This window comes from Natrix helvetica (genome assembly GCF_964273705.1).
Source record: "Natrix helvetica genome assembly, chromosome: 2".
Lineage (NCBI taxonomy): Eukaryota > Metazoa > Chordata > Lepidosauria > Squamata > Natricidae > Natrix > Natrix helvetica.
This window is the reverse complement of record NC_138552.1, coordinates 187,609,186-187,631,072: the sequence shown is the minus strand read 5'-3', so window position 1 is coordinate 187,631,072 and position 21,887 is coordinate 187,609,186. Positions and strand designations below refer to the sequence as shown.

General features: G+C 41.4%; 1 protein-coding gene across 5 annotated transcripts; it reads left to right on the top strand.

Moving 5' to 3' along the window:
• The first annotated feature begins 345 nt into the window (after positions 1-345).
• TRAF3IP2 (TRAF3 interacting protein 2) lies at positions 346-19,215 on the top strand. Of its 5 annotated transcripts, XM_081945860.1 has the most exons (12): positions 349-607; positions 3,225-3,363; positions 4,437-4,513; positions 4,833-4,868; positions 5,934-6,689; positions 8,084-8,273; positions 10,331-10,527; positions 11,617-11,705; positions 12,684-12,752; positions 14,376-14,492; positions 16,452-16,526; positions 18,614-19,215. In XM_081945860.1, the coding sequence occupies exons 4-12, from the start codon at positions 4,853-4,855 to the stop codon at positions 18,770-18,772; spliced, it is 1,668 nt and encodes a 555-aa protein (XP_081801986.1). In that variant the 5' UTR covers positions 349-607; positions 3,225-3,363; positions 4,437-4,513; positions 4,833-4,852; the 3' UTR covers positions 18,773-19,215. The 5 variants fall into 5 exon arrangements, with proteins under 5 accessions (XP_081801987.1, XP_081801986.1, XP_081801985.1 ...); XM_081945861.1 differs by lacking the exon at positions 3,225-3,363 and having other exon boundaries at positions 346-607; positions 14,379-14,492; XM_081945859.1 differs by lacking the exon at positions 3,225-3,363.
• Positions 19,216-21,887: the final 2,672 nt, after the last annotated feature.

Genomic DNA, 21,887 nt, shown 5'->3' with positions numbered 1-21,887 from the left:
AAATCCTTTGCTTTTTGATGGCATTTTTTTTTCATGACGACAGACTGCAACGTCGCCAAAAAAAATGCCGACCAGTGCCTATTACCAATTTTAACCTCTGTCCGATCCCCGATGAGAAAAGCCTCGTGTCGGTCGTTAAAGTTGCACAGTAGAAGGATTAAACGGGCACCCCGTGAACTTTTCCCGGCTCTTGTTCCTAAAGGGCGGCGTGTCGATTGCCGAATTGAAATCTGGACGCCCCGCTCCGGGTCCCCTTTCTCCAGCTTGAAAGCCAAGGGACCCAACCTCGCCGCCTGAGCCACCCTCTCTAGTCAAACGCTTCCTCCTCCGGTGTTATCAGTCGCACTTCCTCTCCTCTCCCCTGACAGCCCTCTTGCCTTTTTTCAAAATGAGCCGTCCGACTCTGCTTTATTTCCGCGATTTGCATACACGCATCTACTTCCTGGTGCGGAGCCTGTTCGGCAACTTACCTGGCAGAGCAAGGGAGGAGGGAAGAAGCCAGGAGAACCTCAAGGAGGGACAATCTGGGGGGAGAAGAGGAGGACAGAGGACACCAGGCGGCCAGGTGGTCTGCCCTGCCCTGCTGATCCCCTTTGGGGTCTAAAAGGTGAGTCCTTTTCCTATTTGGCTGTCGCTGTTGGCCCACTTTTGCCACTGCTGCTCTTGTTTTTCTCAGATGGGGCCTCATTTCCCTTCCCGACTCCTGATTTACTCCCGCTGCAGCAGGCTAGTTGGGAGTGAGACCTTGGGCTCCGCCGTGAATTATCTCAGGCCATAAGAGCACTTTGAAAATGCAGAAACCGTGATTCTGTTGCCAATAAATCTGTGAACTGAAATAAATTGTCAACTAAAAAAATGGCTGGGAGGCCCAACTGCAATGGCTTTGCCTCTTGTAGCTTCCATGGAGTTGGCCCGGAGTTGTCTAAGTTTGATTGATTATGTGCCATTAAGCCGGGGTCAAACTCTTAGCGGCCCCTGGATAGATTTTCTCTAGGAGGCTCTGTCCCCCAACCTGCTTCTCTTCTACGAGGGGATTAATATGCAAAGCTGTTTTTAATGTGTGAAATAACCCTCCTAAGGATACACGTAGAGTAGATTATGTTTCTTCTCTGATTTGTTGCCAAAGTACTACTCAAAAAAATGAACTTGCAACGTTATCTCCTTGAGAGGCTGGTGACATTTTGAGAATGTAAATATATCATGGTTGGGATTTATTTATTTGTTGGATTTGTTAAGATCATCCAACTCCAAGAAAATTCTTAGTGCCTACATATATTGCCTGAACAGAAAACAGTGAACTGCCTGTTTTAGTGAGGTGTGCAAGGTTTTCTATTCATATCTTCTTTTACCACTTAAACAGAAAAGGAAGCCAAGCCCTGGTTTGTTAGCTAAGAAGTAAGTCCCCAGTGGTCTCCCCCTATTAGACGGGTCCCTATATTGATGGATATCAGGAGCAGACGTGGTGGTGCCTCAGTATGAATTTTCCAGCCCTGTTTCTGATCAGCTATGCACCACTTTAAGGCAATTCTGTATCCCACTCCTTCTCTCTTCATGTTTAGAACTATCATCTACTTATGTGAAAAATCCCAAATTGATAGTACAATAGTTGCAATTAAAATGAGGGAAAAGGGAGCGTCAGTTAGGCTGTGGGTCTCTTTTCATATCCTAATTTAGGAAGAATGCTTTTGCTGAAAAAAGTAAACCGAATTGCATTTCTCTCTCAATGCTGTTACATGCTCAGGCTGGCTCTACGGTCTAACCCCCAACCCCCTCCCTGTTTCCTATTTCCTAGCTGTTTCTTTCAGCTAACAGCATGGCCTTTGAAGCTGGAATCTACCTAGCTTGCCATGTGTTACTCCACATTCTTCTTCTCGACTGTCAGAAAAGATTTAATCAAAAACAGAGGGAGTTTAGTCAGCCTTGTTCTTTGGAGATTTCATAGGCTGACGCATGCCTTTAAAAGGGAAAGTACAGAGATTTTAATGAGGTTCAAATTGTCTTAAGAAATGCACAAATAGTTGGAGCAGAAGGGATTCTGGTCCCCCCCCCCCTTCTTCCTTCCAAAATGCTGGCCATGATTAGATATGAATTACAAACTTAATATGGACTCGTTCAGGGCAAATTACCCAAACAAATTATCTTATTTGACTCCTCTCCCCTTTCCCACTTGACAGCCTGATTGGATTCATTATCCAGCAATCATTTAAATGTGTACACTGCTGCTGTCTGCTGGTATCTGAGCCAAACGGAAACACTTCCCCCCATCCCTGGAGTTTCATCTGCCTTCAGCCATACTCACAGGGCAGATGCAGGATGCATAGATTCCACAGCTGGGTGTTTTTGCTTGTAAGGGGGTGAGATTTTTTGCCCCTCAGTTTGTGGAAGGCCTTCAGGATTGTCTACCAAAAGATTCTTGAGTTGGATAATTCTAGACAAGGAAAGGAAAAACGAAATGTAAAGTATTCCTAAATACTACAGCAGTGGTTCTCAACCTTCCCAATGCCTGGACCCTTTAATACAGTTCCTCATGTTGTGGTGACCCCCAACCATAAAATTATTTTCGTTGCTACTTTGTAACTGTAATTTTGCAATTTTCCGATGGTCTTAGGCGACCCTGTGGAAGGGTTGTTCGACCCCCAAAGGGGTCCCGACCCACAGGTTGAGAACCACTGTACTACAGAGTAACATTGCTTCCTTGCTCAGATGTTGCAATTTTACAGTCCATATAGATGTAAGCCCAACTTTTGGGATTACTGTATATGTCAACACTAGATATCTGTGGACTTGATAGACGCATGTCTATTGTATTTTTCATTTCTGTTTAATGTTGTAGGAATTGGATTATAGGATGACTGAAGGAGTGGAAATGAGAAAGTGACAATACAATAGAGAGAAATTTGCTTTTTTTCCTTTATATATTTTTAAATGCTGCAACTGTTTGGGTCAGGATGAGATTGAACCTGATACTTCAGAGACTCAGAATAGTTTTCTGATTCAGCTTATTTCTTATGAAGTTTCGTTGAAGGGGTGACCCTTACCCCTGTTGAAACAAATACATTTTAAGTATTTTTTCTGGAATTGTGGAAGTGATTTGATATTAAAATGTATAGAACTCTTGCTGTCTTAAAATCATTCTCAGCTGCTTTTCTTCTGCAAAAAATAAAAAATAATAATTTGGAGTTGTTTCAGTTCATTATTGAATTTTTCCCTTTATGCAACTGAAGCAAGGTTTGAAGAAATACTTGAAGTCAGCTCTACTGGAACTCATTGTTATTCTTCCAAACTTGGCAAGAAAATTAACCATGAAGAACATGTGCTTCCTCAAATGAAATGCATTGATTTTTGGACCAGAGAGCTGCACAGGTCAGAATGGAGAAACTCACACTCCATTTATTAGGATCCTAAGCCTGAAGACTTCCTTTCTCTCGCTAATGGCAGCTTCTGTGTGGTGGGAGTGAGTGGGGAAAGGAACCAGTTGGTCTAGTGCAGACTTTTTCAATCTTGGAAACTTTAAATGTGTGGACTTCAATTCCTAGAATTCTCCAGCCTGCATACAGTCCTGTGTGAATCAGGGATCATGCAGTTGCTTTTTAAAATACATTTAGGAAACTGAAAGTAGGAGCTCCCATTGCATCTCAAAGCATATACCTCATTGATTTTTATGATACTATAGAGCAGCGATGGTGAACCTTTTTTGCCCCAAGTGCCGAAACCGGAACATGTGTGCATGCCAGTGCACCAGAAACCCAAAGATCAGCTGGCTGGCGCGTATATGCCTGTTTTCAGGCCAGTTTTTGGTTGTTTTCAGGCCATTTTCTGGGCCGAAAAATGGCCCAAAAAAGGCTGGAAAACACCCCCAAAACAACCTGGTTTTAGGGCATTTTGGGGGCCATTTTTAGGCCATTTTCCGGCAATCTGATGCTCGCGAAGACATGCACACAGGAAACCAGAAGAGCAGCTGGTGATGGCGTGTGTGCCCATAGAGAGGGATCTGCGTGCCACCTCTGGCATGTGTGCCATAGGTTCACCATCACGGCTATAGAAGTCTACTGACTCTGATTTTAAAAACGCATGTGCAATTTTGAAGTTGGGAACTTGATGATGAATGTTTTAGCCAGACATCACAACAAGCTTAGATACAATTGAATTGAATACTGTATTTGACAAAGTGTGATTATCAGACACAAAAAGAATTTGTCTCCAGTGCAGAAGCTCTCAGTGTTCAGCAGTGATGGCTTGAAGGGAAAAAAAACTGTCCCTGCGTCTAGTTGCTTTGGCCTGCAATGCCCTACGTATATTGCTGTCCAGGCCTACCAAAAGAACAACTCAAAGAATATATGTTATTTTTAATGTCTCCATAAAAGCATTTTGTTGATTGAAAATGAGCTGATGAAGCTTGTTTATTGTATTCTTACCCTGTCTTTATTACTTTATAGGTAACTCAAGACAGGGAGCGTACCCCATATTCCTTCCTCTTCCTGTTGTGGTTCCCAAACATCTGAAGAACTCTAAGGTGAGGAAAAGTGTTTTAAAATGTGTTGATTACTTGTTTATTTGAATATCACACAAGCTACATCAATAGATCTCAGAGCATGATACAATTAATCAAAAGCAGTAAGGCATTGCTTAAATGAGATCCCATATCTCCTCTTTTAGCTATTTCAATGAGTGGAAATTGGGAACGAGCTTATTTTTATGGAAATAAATCTTTTTCTTATCTATTCTGTGAATGATGACCCTAATTGTTTATTTATGTTGTGATTTAAATTTTCTCTTCCTCCCCCCACTCCTCACCCTTAGCTACCATTTGCACTTGGTACTTATTTCCATAGATTTCCTACAGGATATTGAAATGACATCCTTACAAGGTTAGTGTTTTGTCACTTTGCAGAGTCTTTTATTCAGACTGAACCACTGATGATAAAACAGATCATAGTTGTCTAATCTTGAACCGGATGAATTATGTGAAATGCGTCAGAAAATTTCAGCCTCTCAAAAACCTTGCAGGAAGGTTTTGACAGCTCAGTCCTCTCCACTGGTCCACTGACTAGGTCCTAAGGATTGGGTGGAATAAAGAACTATGGTGAAGGAAACAATCAAAGCTCTAACTATGACAATCTAAATTCTTTCAGGCATCTAGGCAAGCATTGGCCAAGTCAATCATCTTTTTAAAGTATTACCATAAGATGCCCAATTATGTAATACAATTCAGTGTCATACCTACAAGCCATCTTTTCTTTTGGACTTCAGGCCTGCTACACTTTCTACTGTCTACTTTCTAGTGTGGAAAAATGGGAGGGGGGATTATAAGGAGTTGGGTGATATGTAGCCATAATCATATTCTTCTTAGAAACTTAAGGTCGTTTTTGTCTCTGCACCTGGATGGGAGGAATCTGTCTTCATGGCAATGGGAGATTGACCATGTGATGAACTTGTGGATGTTGGGGCAGGATCTTGAACTTTCAACTGGGTGGGAAAACCGGGAATCTTTTAGATTCGGGTTTTCCCAGATGTGCCAACATGGCTCTGTTAATAAATTGGAACTTTGAGGAATCCTTTGCCTCGGACTCTGATTTCATTTCGGATGCTATTTGGAACCCTGACATTCAGCCAATTCCAACTTTACCACATTTTCCAGATTCTGTAGAGATTCTCAGTCATTCTCAATTCGAGGTGCTTTTTCAGGAGGCACCTGGACTTTCTTGTTTTTTCTTTTGAAGACATTTCGCTTCTCATTCAAGAAGCTTCTTCAGTAGAAGCTGACAGGATAGTGGGGAATGGAAGGATGTTATATTCTTCCAGATGTATTGCTTCCATGTCCCAGATTTCCCATTTTATTGCTGGGACCATATCTGAATTAGATACAAAGTACTTTTATGCAGAGTAAATAATAAACCCTTTTTATACTGTATATTCCCCCCCCCTCACTTTAGGCGCTACAATGAGTCGAAGTATTCCAGTTGAAGTGGATGAAACTATTGATTGGTCTCCATTTCCAGAACATTCGCGGAAAGAGGCTTCGAACCCTTCTGTAGATGTTATAAATAACTCAATGTCTATGGGATCTTACGCACCACCAACATCTCATCCGATAAATGGACAACTAGGATTCTATAACCACCTTGACCGTGTCAATTATAATAATAGCATACTGGAAACCTATGGCCATAGTCTTCCAGAAGACACCTATGATTCTAGAAGAGGACAATTTCCTAGCCCATCCAGCAATTCAACAGATTGTTCAGAATGTAATCATTTGCCTCAACACAAAACAAACCAGCTCTTGAGGTCTCAACCATCGGCTGATTCTCTTGACATTGGGCACAATTCTAGTAGTTTGCAAAGAAGTTCATCTGAAATATCCCAGCATTCATTTGGTGAAAATCAGGAAAATGTAAAGCCCAACTGGCAGCACGATAATAGGGTGCCAGTAGACCTAAGGACAGAAGATGCAGGATATGATTCTCAACCTCAGGATCCTCTGGGCATTGGACAACCTGAGTTTCCATTGTCCTTTACTTCTGTTTTGAACCTACAAGACCTTCCAAAGTCTCTGAAGTCCAGAGAATATGCACAGATGGACTCCCAGTCATACCCTTTATTTCCACAGATGCCCCATCTTTATAATTCGCCACAAGCTCAATGGCATCCAAGATACTACAATCAGAATATGTACTGCCAGAATCCATGTAAGCTCATTGGTCATAAATGGTGTTTCCCCTGCTACACATGCATTTACTGTATTTTTGTAAAATGGTTGTCCTTATTGGCTGGGTTTTTGTCATACTAAAGTGTAATGTTGTAATTTATTGGGGTTTGGTTTCATATGTTGTATGAATTCATTACTGCATCCTTAATCAAGTGATTCCAGCCAACCCAGATAAGCTACAATTAAGAAAATCTTAATGTGTGACATTACTATATTTTATGCTAGGCGTAATTTAATGAATAGCAAAGGGATGCTGTGCTTGCAGGAATCCCAAGCACTTCTTCCGAATTGTTTTTGAGCCATGTGCAGCCTTAGTGACTTTCATGTGGGGTTTAGTCAATAAAATGTGAATAAATAAAACCATGCCTTGGTGCAAGGAATGCATCCAGTTTGATCATGCCATCGTACAGGTCGTCCTTGATTTACGACCAAAATTTCTGTTACTGAGATCTTTTTAAGTGAATTTTGCCCCTTTTTATGACCTGTCTTACCACATTTGTTAAGTGAATCACCACAATTACTATGTTAGTAACATGTTTGTTAAGGGAATCTAGTTTTTCCGTTGATTTTGCTTCTCAGAAGTTTGCAAAAGGTGATTGCTTGACCCCAGGGCACTGTAACTATCATAAATGTGAATCAGTCTGAATTTTGATCACATGACCATAGGGATGCCACAACAATCGTATGTGTGAGAAATGATCATATCATTTTTTGCTGTTGTAACTTCAAACAGTCACTAAATGAACTGTTGTAAATTGAGGACTGCCTATACCCAAGATGGTGAACCTATGGCACGCGTGCCACAGGTGGCACGTGGAGCCATTTGTCAGGGCATGTGAGGCATTTTTTTAAAGACATTTTTCAGTCCCGGTTTGCTCGTAGGGTCATTTTTAGTCCTCTGGAGCCTTCCGGGAAGCCTCCTGAAGGAACCTGAAGGCTCCGGAGGACTAAAAACAGCCCTACAAGCAAACTGGAAGTCTGTTCCCTAACTTCCGGTTTGCCCATACAGCCATTTTTATGCGCTCCGGAGGCTTCAGGGAAGCTCCTGAAGCCTCTGGAGGGCCTCCAGGGGGGTGGGGGAAGCTGTTTTCACCTCCCCAGGCTCCTATAAAGCCTCTGGAGCATCGGGAGGGCAAAAAAAAGCATGCAAAAAAATGGGGGGAACGCCTGTCATGCGCACATGCACACTGGGAGGGTCGTGCATTGCATTATGGGTGCAGCACACCCACGCATGACCCCCCTGCGCTCCCCCCGTTTATGGCACGCAAGCTAAAAAAGGTCTGCCATTGCTGGCCCTATACCATCTATTTACCTGTTATGGAAAGGAGTCTCACTTATACAATGGCCTGAATTTTTATTTTCTGTTATGTTTAGATGGGCAAACCCCCTACCAACATTTTGCACGTTCACCTCAAGTGCAACTTCCTCTTCCTGGCCCTTGTGCAAGAGTCACCCGCCCAGCGCAGCAAATAATCCCGCATTATTCTAGTCCACATGGACCCAAGTGTAATGAAGAAAGGCTGCCTCAGGGGGAAAGTTCTTCCGAAGGACTTCAGAGATTTCAGTAAGTATTTTCCAACCTTGGAGCTTATTTTATTTTTTGCAAGCACAGCTAATGATGATTATTTTAGCATCCTGTGTATATGAACTGCATGCTAACCTTTGCCTGGATAATATCAACACACCTGCCATCTCATTTGCTCCTATAATCAAGGCTGATGGCTCACCTGAGGCTGGGTATATACAAAGAGGTTCCATTTATAGTTACTGCGAACCGGAATTTAAAACTACTGCCTAACTTAGTCATTATTTATTCCAAATGTATGAAGAATGGCTGCTTCAGATTCAGACAAGCTTAAATTTACTGACTTAGAGTAAAACAGAATACTAGATGTGGGCAAAAGTACAAATTCACTTACAATAATTAAATAAAGTGCATTTGGCCCTTTCATTGTTTAAATGAAGTCTTCATTTGGCCATGATTAATCAGATATAAAGACTGTCATTGCTGTTATTTTGACACAACTTTTGATTCTTCAAGACACAGTAAGTCATTAGTGGAGAAATTACATTAGTGCATTAGGGGTGTCAAATCGGCCGGGTGCGTCACACGCAGGCCACACCCTCCCCGGCTCTGCAAAGGCCAAAGAGTCACAATACATTAAGTGACACAATGGAGTTTGACACCCGTGATCTAAAGGTTCTGAGTGAAACTGCAAACCTTTTTGCGTCTTTCTCTAAACTTCTCACCTCAAGAGTATAGTAATTTATTGCTGTGAGGTCATCTACAAAATGTATATGAGCCTAAAGTAATTTAAAACCTCCCTAGTCATTTCACTGAGGCAAATGGAATGGTCTTCCCAGGCTGAATTGCCTTGTATTGATATGAATCTCTGCTGCTTCTCACAGGCCTCTCTGATCTCCAGCAGGGAAACCAAATAATTCTTATGTGCTTTGTTTCTGTTCCAGGTTCAGTCATTTCATGTCTTTCTCCTTGTTAGCTTCCAGGTTCTCTAGATGTAGTGCTTTCTCTTCTCCTGCCTCTTTGGATTATTCACCCAGAGCTAGCCTCTATCTAGTAACTAAATTATGAAGACTCAGTAAATTAATCGCATCCGACAACCAGTCATAACAACCAGACGGTGGGAGGACTTGGAATTGAAAGTGGGTGGAGTTTGTAGTAATGTAGGATTACACATACCATCTTGTCATCTCCCATGAAACTAGTTTGAAGGCCACATGACCACTGACAACTGCAGGTTGCACAATTTGCAACTAGACAATGTAAACATTGTCCTTCAACATAGACCGTTCGTCTTGCATAGTAAGAGGTTATGTCTGCGTGCCCACATTTTGTATACTACTGCTTCTCCAAGGAACAAAGTCTGTTTGAAACAAATGAGGCCATGCAGGGCAGATAGTGACTAATATACATGTGTTTCCTGCTCCAAACCGTAATTGAGTTTTGAAATGATTTACAATTCCCACTTCACAAAGGATTAGCGGCTACAGTAACCCTGACTTCGGGATTGATTGAAATTGCAGAACTGTTTTTATCCCACAGGAAGAGGAGATCTCGGATTCCTATCAAATGCTTCAGGATTTCTTTAAAAATTTTAAGATAATAAACAAAAGAAATAATTGAAATCAAAAAAGTAAAAATGCCAGTGGCAGGCTTCTTTTAAAATCCTGATGGTCTTTTCAAGAGCTTGGATACACTTGGCGTATGGAAAGTATACTTCAAGATCCTTGTTCTGAGCAATAAACTCTGTTGAAGTCATTAGGACTTCTGCTTGCAGTCTTGCACCCTCCCTGAGCATCTTCAGTCCTGGCAGGCCCCAATTACAAATGGTGGCAGACTGGTTTAAATTGAATCTGCCCCAATTCTGTTTCAACAAATAGGAGAAAGCTTGATTCATTTTTTTTTCACTTTAGAACAAAATAAGCTTTTGGGTGGGGTCCTTAATCTTCCCTGGCCTATAAATGCAGTTTTTCCCAGCTTTTTCTGAATACAGAGAATCGTTATGCCTTTATCATTAAGAAAGGACCCCGAACATGTACTCAGAATCATGAGATTTGAACATTTTCAGAATTTACAGTGGTTTTTCTTTCTCTCCTCAGTAACCAGTTTCAGAATCAGATGCTTGAGAGTAACGCACCATTCAAAATATACAGTGCCCATGAGGGCGTAGAGAGATTTCCTTTTGATTCCATGGCTCAGTCTGGCAGCATGCCCACCCCTGGGGCTATCCCAAGGCCCCTTACTAATTCTGCAGCCAGAGGGACACTGAGGACCAGCAATTTGCCTGAAGAGCTACGTAAGTTTCTGCTCTTTCTTGTTTGTTAGTTTTATTAGTTTTTTTGTTAGTTTTTAGTTAGTTGTTTGTCTGTATTTACTTGCTGGAAATAAGTAAGGATCATCGCTCCTCCCCCCCACCCCCATAATATGTATCAAATACCATTTTTGCATTATTGAGTTCTTCTACTGATTGAGAGATTTGTAGAGCTATATTAGCAAAAAGCTTGAAAGACTTTCCTATAAATCTTTCTGATTTATATACTGTAGCTAGCCTATTCAGCACATGGCTCTGGGTGTCTCTTTGTGCTTGCAAAATGAAAAGAGAAACACTCAAAGAACAGGATTAAAAACACAGGATGATTCCGGCAGCCTACAGTTAAAAAACAAGAACAGCACCAAATGTAAATTATAAGATGCAAGAAGACAAATGTATAAACCAGTGATGGCGAACCTATGGCACCATGTCACCTGGCACGGCACGGTGTTGCCCATTCCTTTTCTGGGTTTCTGGCATGCATGCGCGTACGACGATCAGCTGACCTTCATGCATGCGGCAGTGCTGAAAACTGGAAGAGCTGGTCTTCCGTTTTCCAGTGTGAGCGTGCATGAGCCTGCACACCAGCCAACTGATCATCACACATGCATGCACACCAGTAACCGGAAGACTAGCTGGCCACTGCGCATGTGTGTGCCAGCACCATGAATTGCACCCAGAAGCCAATGGGTAAGACAAAAAACTCATGGAGCAGTAAGGTCACAATGGCATAATGCAGTCTACCCATGGCTGTCTGTACCGCTGCATGCTAGGCCAGCTGTACCTTCTAAGTAGCCTTCAAGGTCAACCCTGTGTAGAATGCATTACAATAGTCCACTTGTGAGGTGGCCAAGGCATTAGCGACTGTTTGGAGAATCTCCGGGTCCAGGAAGGATGAAATTGATGGCACTAGATGTACAAAGGGCCTCTTGGCCACACCTGCCACCTGCTCTGCAGCATATCGTCTTGCAGCTTACTCATGGTAGGCTGCCTCTGTGAATTTTTTAGAATTCAGAACTCTTTTGTTTCACCAAACACACCTGTTTTATTTATTGATAATTGTACTTCTCCTAGGTAAAGTCTTTATAACCTATTCCGTGGACGCAGCTGTGGAGGTCATGAAATTTGTGAACTTTTTATTTGTGAATGGATTTCAGACTGCGGTAAGTATTTTGTTCTGGATGCCTGCTGCACTGCAAAGAGAAAAAGTGTGAATATCTGAAGAGAGGCAATTCTAAATTCAAAGAGGTATTGTTTGTTTTTAATGTGCTTGCATGTAATGTGCCTGCATGTAAATGTGAATTTAAAGTGAATGTATTGCCTGAAAGTGATGTAAGAAATAAGAATTGTAACTTATTTCTAAAAGGTGTCTCCAGCAGCACTGTTGATGTTGAATGTTGATGTGTGAACAACATTCAGAGAGGTTGACTTCAATATTAGTAGGAACAGACCTATTTTCATGTCAAGAATTACTCTTTATATTTTATTCTTCCGTGGCAGTAACTTTATGAACATCTTCCTCCAAGACTGAGTGAAACATACTCTTGACATGGTAGATACGAATTCATGATGTGTAATGGCGGAAGTTGGCATGGCATTTTGCAATCTATGGATGCAACAAATTTGGCTCATTCTAACAAGAGCTTCCTTTTCTGTCCATGACCAAAGGAAGGCCATTTTCTGGGACTCCTAAAGATCCTGGTTGGGTCGAAACAGTATGCAGTATTTTAACACGACACTCATAGTTTTGGCAAAATGTGTGAATTCGAGCACTGTGGTTTGTAAACCATGAGTTATGACAGGTGAGTGTGACTTTTGGGGTAGATGAGGTCACCATGGGGATGGCACAGGTGCAAAGTGGGCAAGGCCTTATCACACAAGTGGGGTTTTTTTCAGGATGAATCAAGTTGATCTAACCAATTTCTACACTGTGATATGAACTGCACAATTTTTACCAAGCTGTACTAAACATAGTTTTTTTTTAATGGACAGTAGTATTGTTGGTCTAGCTATATTTGCATTGAAAGCTTCTTAAATCAAACTGTTTGGAAAGGATGCCAATGTTGCATGAAGATTAAAGTAGCCTCCTAGAGAGCAGCCAGAGCTAAAGAAATCATATTAATATTTTTATTTTTTAACAGATTGACATATTTGAGGACACCATCCGAGGAATTGATATTATCAAGTGGATGGAACGTTATCTAAGTGATGTAAGTAAAGATAAAATGTGAATCTTGCACTTTTTTTGTGCATGGAATACTTAAGGTTTCTTCCTAAGGCACAATGAACTAAAATAGGAATCTGTTTGTGGCTTAATTATTAATGTTTTTCCTGCCTTGTCTCCCTCCCCTTTCCCCGAATTTAAAATGGAAGCAACTGAGAGAAGAAAGCCTGGCTCTCTTTTTATCAGTAATATTCCTTTGCTGAGCATTTTGAGGAATCTTTCTCTGAGTAATGAGCTATCCATCTTGTCTGTGTTATGTACAGGAATGTATGTGTATGTGAGAAGAGAGAGAGGGGAGGGTGGGAGAGAGATAAAGAGTGAACAAAAACATATATCAAGTACATCAATTAGCTATGCTGTATATTTTGGATTAGGTTCAAAGAAACATATGAGCAGCAGTGGACTGCCAAGAGAACGTGATTTACATGTTGAACTAACCTGTAGTTATTCATATGGGTAGGCCATGTAAACCCAGGCAATTGGGGCTTGGTTTACCAAATAAGATTTAACTTTTGCTTAATTCATTATGTGAGCCTGCCGTAGGTTCTGCTCACTTTAATAATTTGATGAGATAAGACAGGTCTTGCTTGGAAAGAAAAAGATTATGCTACCCAGAAATCTCTTGGTTGCTAGAAACAGCATGCTAGACAGATAAGTTTGCATATGTTGGCTTAGTACTCATGCAAGACTAGATAAGGAAATCATGTAGATAAAAGGCGGTTTCCAAAGCTTTGTACCTAAGCCCCAACAATGTGCAAGCCAAAGTGGCTGGTAAATCCCCCAAGTCAATATTCTGCCAGTGTTCAGTGATAAACGAAAGGAAGCATGTGCTACACTTCCAGTAAGCTTCATACCCCTACAAAAGTGGCACATACTGTAGCTTCCCCAAAGAACAAACTGATAATTTTGGCTTCATCTCCCTATTACATGACTGTCTCGTCTACCCTTCAGCCAATTGAAGATGATAATATAGTAGAGCATGGTCTACCGAGCAGAAAAGTTTGTCCACTAGTCCTGCTATAAATTTCAGTGCTCTTTCTGGTTTCAGGTAGGATACAAGCATTTGTAAAATCACAGTATGAATTAGTAGAGTGTATATGAATCAGTGTGAATTAGTACCGTGTATGAATTCTCCTTTATGGAAAGAGGATCTTTGTGATTATGGCTTGTTTGTTTTTAAATCTATCTCCTAAAAATAAGTTTTTTATTTTGTGGCTTCTCTTGAAAATAGGGTGTTTAATTTCTTCCACAGCCTCTTAGCTACTCCAAGCTGTGAGAATCAACATTATAAATATGCATTTGTGTGTTTCTGTGTGTGTGTTTGTGTTAATTATGTTCAATAGGCTGAGTTGGTGATTCAGCACGGCCAATGCTGAAAAATATTTTCTCTCTCCATTAAATTAAACTGTGCTTCATGGGAGATCCAGGAAATCTGGTATGAGGAATTCCAATGTATACTGTACCGTCTCACTGCCAAAAGGAACTGGCTTGCCTTACGCTTCCAAGGAACATCTGATCACGTAAAGTCCCAGCTGGCAGCTTTCCCAGCTGTTTTTGCCCAACTGTGCTGCATTTTATGATTTCATAAAAGTGTTTCTCTTTCTGACAGAAGACCGTAATGATAATCATAGCAATCAGTCCAAAATACAAACAGGATGTTGAAGGGGCTGAATCCCAGCTGGACAAGGACGAACATGGTTTACATACTAAGTACATCCACAGGATGGTGAGTGAGGACACGTGCTTGCCATTTCAAAAGGAAGTCTTCCGCTTCTTCTTCTTCTTTGGCCAAATAATTGACGTTTGTGCTGTGGTTAAGCCCTGCTTTGTTCGTATTTAAAACTTTGCTTTCTGCGGTGCTTTTTAGAAGGCATGGCAACTCCATGTTCTGTTAATGCAGTTGATTATATGTGGCTTTGAGACCTGTTTAAATCCTTTCAGGCTCTGTTCAAATCTCTGCCATGTGATCTATGGGTACCCATTGGGGAGCAAGGGAGGCAAGTGATGGCATTTGCATCTTGACATCATTGTGCCTTGCCACACATGACTATGATATGAACATACCTTATGCCTGCATGAACATGTGGAACATACAAAACTGCTACACACACACACACACACACACACACACACCACACTGGAGCCCACTGATGGCAGACTGAAAAAACCCAAACAGAATTGTATTTTGTGGAATTGTTCTAGCTACACTTTCATATCCACCCCTGAGTTACTGTGATCTCTTTCTCTGCGCATTTGATCTTTGTCTCCCTACGGCTTCTCGATGGCCACAGAGACTCAGCTTGATAACATGTGTGAGGATTCTCTCTAGGGTTTCCTAGATCAGATTGAATACACTGCAACAGAGCTTCCTGCCTTTCAGCTTGGAATGAAATGCTATACAACAGGCTTGTCTAGAAAGCTTCCAACAGAACAGATTTATCACAGAGTGAGAGCAGACCCATACGTGCAGCGGGAGGAAAGGCGGTGTTTTAGACATGCAATGATAAGCTCCCTTCTTTGGCAGTGGTGGGGAAAAGAGGCAGAGAAGGGAGGAAAAGCTATTTGATCCTTCCTAGCAGTGAATATTTTCTGACACAGATTTCAGTCATACAGTTTAGCAAATGCCACATACGTCTTGATCCCATTCCACTGATTTTGATAGAAGTTAGTGTTTTCTCTCTAGGCTCCCAAGGAGGCCTAGCCCTTGATGTAGTGACAAGGCTGCTACCAACATTGTAATGTGTTGTCCCAACTTCCTTTACTCTTTTTAGTGTTTTGCAAATGGCTGATGTTCTGAAACCTAAAGCAGCATATGAATGCTTAAATCAGACTGGTGATAAGTTATGGCTGGGATATTTCAGCCAGAGATAAAGCTGGACATGTCTGACTATTCCAATCTCTATCTGCTCTCCATCTCTAAGGCAAGATCATTACAGATTAAACTCCAATTGATATTTTCAGTACTATTGTCATACTTAAGGAAAAATTCAGACATAAGTGAATAAGCCCTGCAATATAATTGAAAAGCTTCCAGAAATGAAATACAATTCTGCTTTCAATTGTCCATATGCAGTAGCATTCAACAGGTGTATAAATACAAGACAAGGACCTTCCAACAAAAATGCACAGCAATAAACCTCACAGAACAGCATATGCATCTTGCACACGTTTATCTGTTGCTCAGTGATAAGGGGTAATTAACACCTAGGCTCCTTAGTGCTCTCTGAGCTTGGTTATTTTTTTGCAGATGTTTCATTATCCAAACTAGGTAACATCATCAGTGCACTGATGTTACCTAGTTTGGGTAATAAAACATCTGCAAGAAAGCAGTCAAGCTCAGAGAGCACCAGGGATCCCTTCTTTCAACCCTTAGCTACAAATATTCTCCTTTATTGGTACACCCAGACTCCCCTACTTCTAAAAATCTAGAATGGAAAACAATATTGCTCAGATCAGGGCACTTATGTGATGTGCCTAACATTGGATCACAACCTACTTTTGCCCTTCTGATTTCTATGCAACTCATAATCCAAGAAAAACATACATAAATCTATCTGATTGTGTCAGTGTGCTACTGTAGGGATATGAGTCTGTTTATAGCTGAAGGCCATTGTACATTAGAAATCAGAACACATACGTCTGAAATTAATGTTGACAAATTTTCATTCTTTTTGTATGTTTTCAGATGCAAATTGAATTTATACAGCAAGGAAGCATGAACTTTAGATTCATTCCTGTGCTCTTTCCCAATGCAAAAAAGGTAATATGAATAATAATAATAATAATAATAATAATAATAATAATAATAATAATAATAATAATAATAATGGCAGAATAATTCCATGTTGGTGCTCGATGAAAATTTAAATTAGATATATAACATTTAAAAAAAATATTTGGGAATGTGAAGTGAAAATTCTTTTGGCATTTTATATAACAATTTAGAGAAATGTTTCGCAATACTCTTAAAACAGAATTATAATTTATATTAAAACGATACCTCTACTCTCAGTCTGTACCCAAAATCTGTCCTGCAGAATATGCAAATAAATTTACACACCAACTAGGTTCTCATACTGTGTAGATCAGAATCTCATTGTGTAGAACTGCAGAATTGGAAATAATTCAAATTAAAGCATTGGTGACAGGTAGCTATCTAATATCTATCACATCTAGTGACGCAGAGACCATCAACCCTCTAGGTATTTAATTCTTATGTTGGACTACTATTGTATTCTTATAATTTTAAATTATTACTTGTCCTGCTGTCTGCGATGATAATGAACAAGTCTTGGCCTTCTACTTTGTGATGCCTTTTGTTCAGATTACATTTCTAGACTCCCATGCTACTTCATTGGTCTTTTCTGAATCCCTCCTAGTTAATCTAAGAAGAATCCAGATTAAAAGTCTAATGCCCAGAACTGGTGGGTCTGATTAATGCATAATGAAATAAACTATTAGTTCCAGTGATTTGGAAACTATTCTTCTAGTGATGCAGTGTAGTTGACAAATCCATGTTGACTTCTGTAATTTCAGCATTATTATCAAACATTTTTCATTCTAATTTCATTTGGTACTTTACCCATTATCTCAAATTTCACATTTTATGAACAGTCTATTAGATCATCAGCAAATCTTTCAGTACCCTAGGATGACGTTTATCTGACCCTGGAGATTTGAATTGATTCAAAATCTAGAAAAAATGTATCAGTTGAAAACAAACCTGTTCCTTGACCTTGCTCTTCACAGTGAAACACATACTCCCATATTGTGTTTTTTTTTAAATGGCCAAGATGGGAATTGACTAGTTTTGCCTTTTCTTTGTTATCTGCTAACATTTTGTTACCTTCTTGAGAAGCTGATATACTAATGATGTTGTTTCATTTTGAACATTTTAAAAGGTTTTTTGAGGGGAGGAGGATTCTAGGTGCTGCATTTTTCCTTTGAGATTTCTCCTTTGTTACAACATGAATCCTTGTTTGTTTGGTTATAACTTAGCATGAGGTGTGATCCTACTCATAATCATATTCAAATAGGCTGTTTTATCTATAAATCTGTATATTTCCATGTTTCCCCGAAAATAAGACAGGGTCTTATTTTCTTTTGACTCCCAAAATAAGGGCCTGGCCTTATTTTCAGGGAGATCTTATTATTTTTGAGGTGCAGGAGGCAGCGAGTGTGGTCACCTCATGGCTGCTGCTGTGTTGCAATATTTTCAGGGGGGGGTATTTTCGGGGGAGGCCTTATTTTAACGCAGGTGCTCAAAAGCCCGATTGGGCTTATTACCTGGGGAGGTCTTATTTTCAGGGAAACAGGGTAGGAAAATAACAAAATAAGCCCTCCTATTCCTCTTGTAATATCACATACAAGAAAATGTAGGAACCATCTTTATAAATTCTCCTTAATCGGCTTGGGAAAAGTTACTACCATAATCTAGAGTAGGTTAGTCAAGATCCTCCGAAAGCTTTGCTGTCAGAGCTATAGGGAAGCTACATGACTCTACCACAACATTATAACTACGGAATGCAGATTTATAGAACATTAAAGATGAATGATGTAAGAAGCAATAAACATGCTGGGAAAATGCTTCATACAAGTGATTTCACAAGGAATTACTGAAATTGTTCAGAAAAGAAATCCACAGCAATTAATTAATTGCTTAGTTTGTTGGCAAAGACATATGAGGAAGACTGGGGAAACTCATGTCAAATATGGAGTCTTTAACTTTAATGGTGAGTATGTCTCAAAAGCTGCTATCAAAAATCAGGAGGGATTATATATTGTTTCTTTCTCTCTTCTTTCCTACCCACATTCTTCTCTCTCTTTTTGACTTTTCCTTCTCCACAGGAACATGTGCCTACCTGGCTTCAGAATACTCATGTCTACCATTGGCCTCGGAATAAAAAGAACATTCTGTTGCGTTTGCTGAGAGAAGAGGAGTATATCGCACCTCCAATAGGACCTCTGCCCACTCTCCAGGTTGTTCCATTAGGAGCGCACATCTGAAGCACATATGGACTAAATAGTATATGATTCTCTTGGCTGATGGCCAGAGTTTTCCTGGCTACCCTTCTGGGTGATGAACGGCATGTGCACCCTTCTCCCCTTCCCGCCACAAATAGAATTTGTCTTGGGGTGCAGCAAGCCAATGTGTTTCCTTTCCTTCTGAAGGTCTCTTTCTCATGTTGATCAGGCACACTGCTGCATTTCAACAAACTGCAAATGGAAAAAATGTATTTCATGGTTCTTGCTTTTCTTCTGTCTTGAGCAACATTCCAAGTCTGCAGCAAAGCAAGCAAATACTACGAGGCTGAGTATGCCCCCCACCACCACCAAAATAGGATACTCTTGTTGGCTCACAGCTTGTTTTGTTGTCAGATAGATGGACATATATTGTAAAACAATAGTCCAATGCTGTTTCATGTACACGATAAAGGAGTTACTTTTCATATGGGCTGTCATTTTTGTGGTAAGAAAAACACGAGAGTTTAACGTTTGTATTGTAGGTAAACATAGTCATGATCTTCCAGGATGATATTTAGTTAGTTAGTTAAACATAGTTTGCAGATGATCCATAACATAATTAAGAATATTCCTTCTCTTGCTCTGTCTTAGAGCAAGGCCGTGTTTTACATTTCCCATTTGGCTGTTCTCAAAATGAATACCTACCATAGGTTCTTCCTGATAACAGATACTATTGCTTATAATAATGGTTTAACATCTCTTTGTCAACAATAGCAAACTATGAATAAGCTAGGGCAATGATAGCTAACCTCTTCTGGACCAAGTGCCCAAAGCATGCATTTGCCCAACCCCCCAAAATGCAATGCACGTGTGGCCCTCATGCATGCACCTGCATATGCACCCACCCTCATGCACCCTGCCCCCCGCACGGCAGAGCCCTGAAGACCAGCTGGCCGGTGGGAGGTGCATGCGCATGCGCAGCAGAGCTGAATTAGGGTGACAGCTCACGTGCCCACAGGGTGCTGCGTACCACCTCAGGCACGTGTGTCATAGGTTCACCATCACGAGCTAGGGAATATCTACTAAGGTGACATGGAGAACAGCAAGAGGTTTGATTCAAGCTGTTGTTCGAAGGATGAGATAGGTAGCAAGAAACTTCAGTAGATTTTTGGAAGAATTAAGGTAGCAATTAGCACTAACATGGCCAATAGAGTAGTGTATTATCAGTATCTGCTAGGACCACCTAGTCATTCAGCAGCAGCAGATCTTCTAACTGTCCCACAGATGTCTAGTGGTGTCTACTGTCTTCTTGTCACTGAGTCAGAACTCTGTTATTTGTATCTCCTCACTCAAAAGTACCATTATCTGAAATTAAGTCTTTTTATTTGCTTGGGATTTGTTTTACGTTTCCCTAACTCGGTATCCTCCTGATAGGTTAGATTATACCGTCCATCAGGTAGAAGGCACCAATCTGAGGAATACCCAGAATATATGGACAACAAGCCATAGGATTATCATGTGTGTGTGTGTGTGTGTATTTGTGTTACAACCCCTGGTATGCCCAAATATGGGAGGGAGCTCACTACTCCCTCTTTCTGTCCTTCGGCTCATTACAGAGGACCATCCAGGCAGAAAACCATATTTTTATTTTTAATGTTGCCTTTTTATATTTGTGTTGTATTTGTGCAGATAAATAAATAAAGGGAGACTAATATAGATCTACCGTGTTTCCCCAAAAATAAGACAGGGTCTTATTTTCTTTTGCCCCACGAAATATGGCCTTGGGCTTATTATAGGGGAGGGCTTATTATTTCTGGGGCAGGTGAGAAGCAAGGCGCGCCTTTTACCTTTCCAGCTCCGTCGCGTTCCTCGCCATTGTGCTCAGGGAAGTGGCTGGTTAAAAAAAAAAACTTCTTGCGAGTTCAATCAAACATCTTGAAATTGCGAGTTTTTTTTTTTACCAAGGGCTTCCCTGAATACAATGGCGAGGAATGTGACGGAGCTGGAAAGCTAAGAGGCACGCCTCGTGGCCCAACACCACCCACCTCGCCCCAATGGTAAAGGCAGTCTGACTGGTTCCCTTCCCCGCCATCCCTTTAACGAAGGGTGGCAGGTGGGGGGGAGAAGCAAGGCATGCCTCTTAACTTTCCAGCTCCGTTCCGTTCCTCGCTCTTTCGCCCATTGAATCCCCTTGTAAAAAAACCTCGCGAGTTGAACTAATGAGATTTTTTTTACAAGGGGATTCAATGAGCGAAAGGGCGAGGAACGCGATGGAGCTGTCAGTCTCTGGTAGCGCTAGGACACGTGTCTCGCTTCTCCCCCCCACACCTGCCACCCCTCACTAAAGGGATGGTGGGGAAGGGAACCAGCCAAGCTGCCTTTATCATTGGGGCGAGGTGGGCGGTGTTGGGCTGTGAGGTACACCTCTTATCTTTCCAGCTCCGTTCCGTTCCTCGCTCTTTCGCCCATTGAATCCCCTTGTAAAAAAACCTCGCAAGTTGAACTAATGAGATTTTTTTTACAAGGGGATTCAATGGGCAAAAGGGCGAGGAACGCGACGGAGCTGTCAGTCTCTGGTAGCGCTAGGACACGCGTCTCGCTTCTCCCCCCCCACCTGCCACCCCTCACTAAAGGGATGGTGGGGAAGGGAACCAGCCAGGCTGCCTTTATCATTGGGGCGAGGTGGGCGGTGTTGGGCTGTGAGGTACACCTCTTATCTTTCCAGCTTCGTCGCGTTCCTCGCCCTTTCGCCCATTGAATCCCCTTGTAAAAAAACCTCGCAAGTTGAACTAATGAGATTTTTTTTACAAGGGGATTCAATGGGCGAAAGGGCGAGGAACGCGATGAAGCTGGAAAGAGGTGCGCATCGCAGCCCAACACCGCCCACCTCACCCCAACAGTAAAGGCAGCCTGCCTGGTTCCCTCTCCTGCCATCCCTTTAGTGAGGGGTGAGAGGTGTGGGGGGGAGAAGCGAGATGCATGTCCTAGCGCTACCAGAGACTGACAGCTCTGTTGCGTTCCTCGCCCTTTCGCTCATTGAATCCTCTTGTAAAAAAAATCTCGCGAGTTGAATTCATGAGGTTTTTTTACAAGGGGATTCAATGGGTGAAAGGGCGAGGAACACGACGGAGCTGGAAAGGTAGGAGGCGTGCCTCAC

What these genes read in the sequence shown, in the direction of transcription:
- TRAF3IP2 (XM_081945859.1), top strand. An exon ending in GAAGGACTTCAGAGATTTCA is followed by an intron (nt 8,274 to 10,330) that starts GTAAGTATTTTC and finishes TTCTCTCCTCAG; the next exon opens with TAACCAGTTTCAGAATCAGA. An exon ending in TGAATGGATTTCAGACTGCG is followed by an intron (nt 11,706 to 12,683) that starts GTAAGTATTTTG and finishes ATTTTTTAACAG; the next exon opens with ATTGACATATTTGAGGACAC.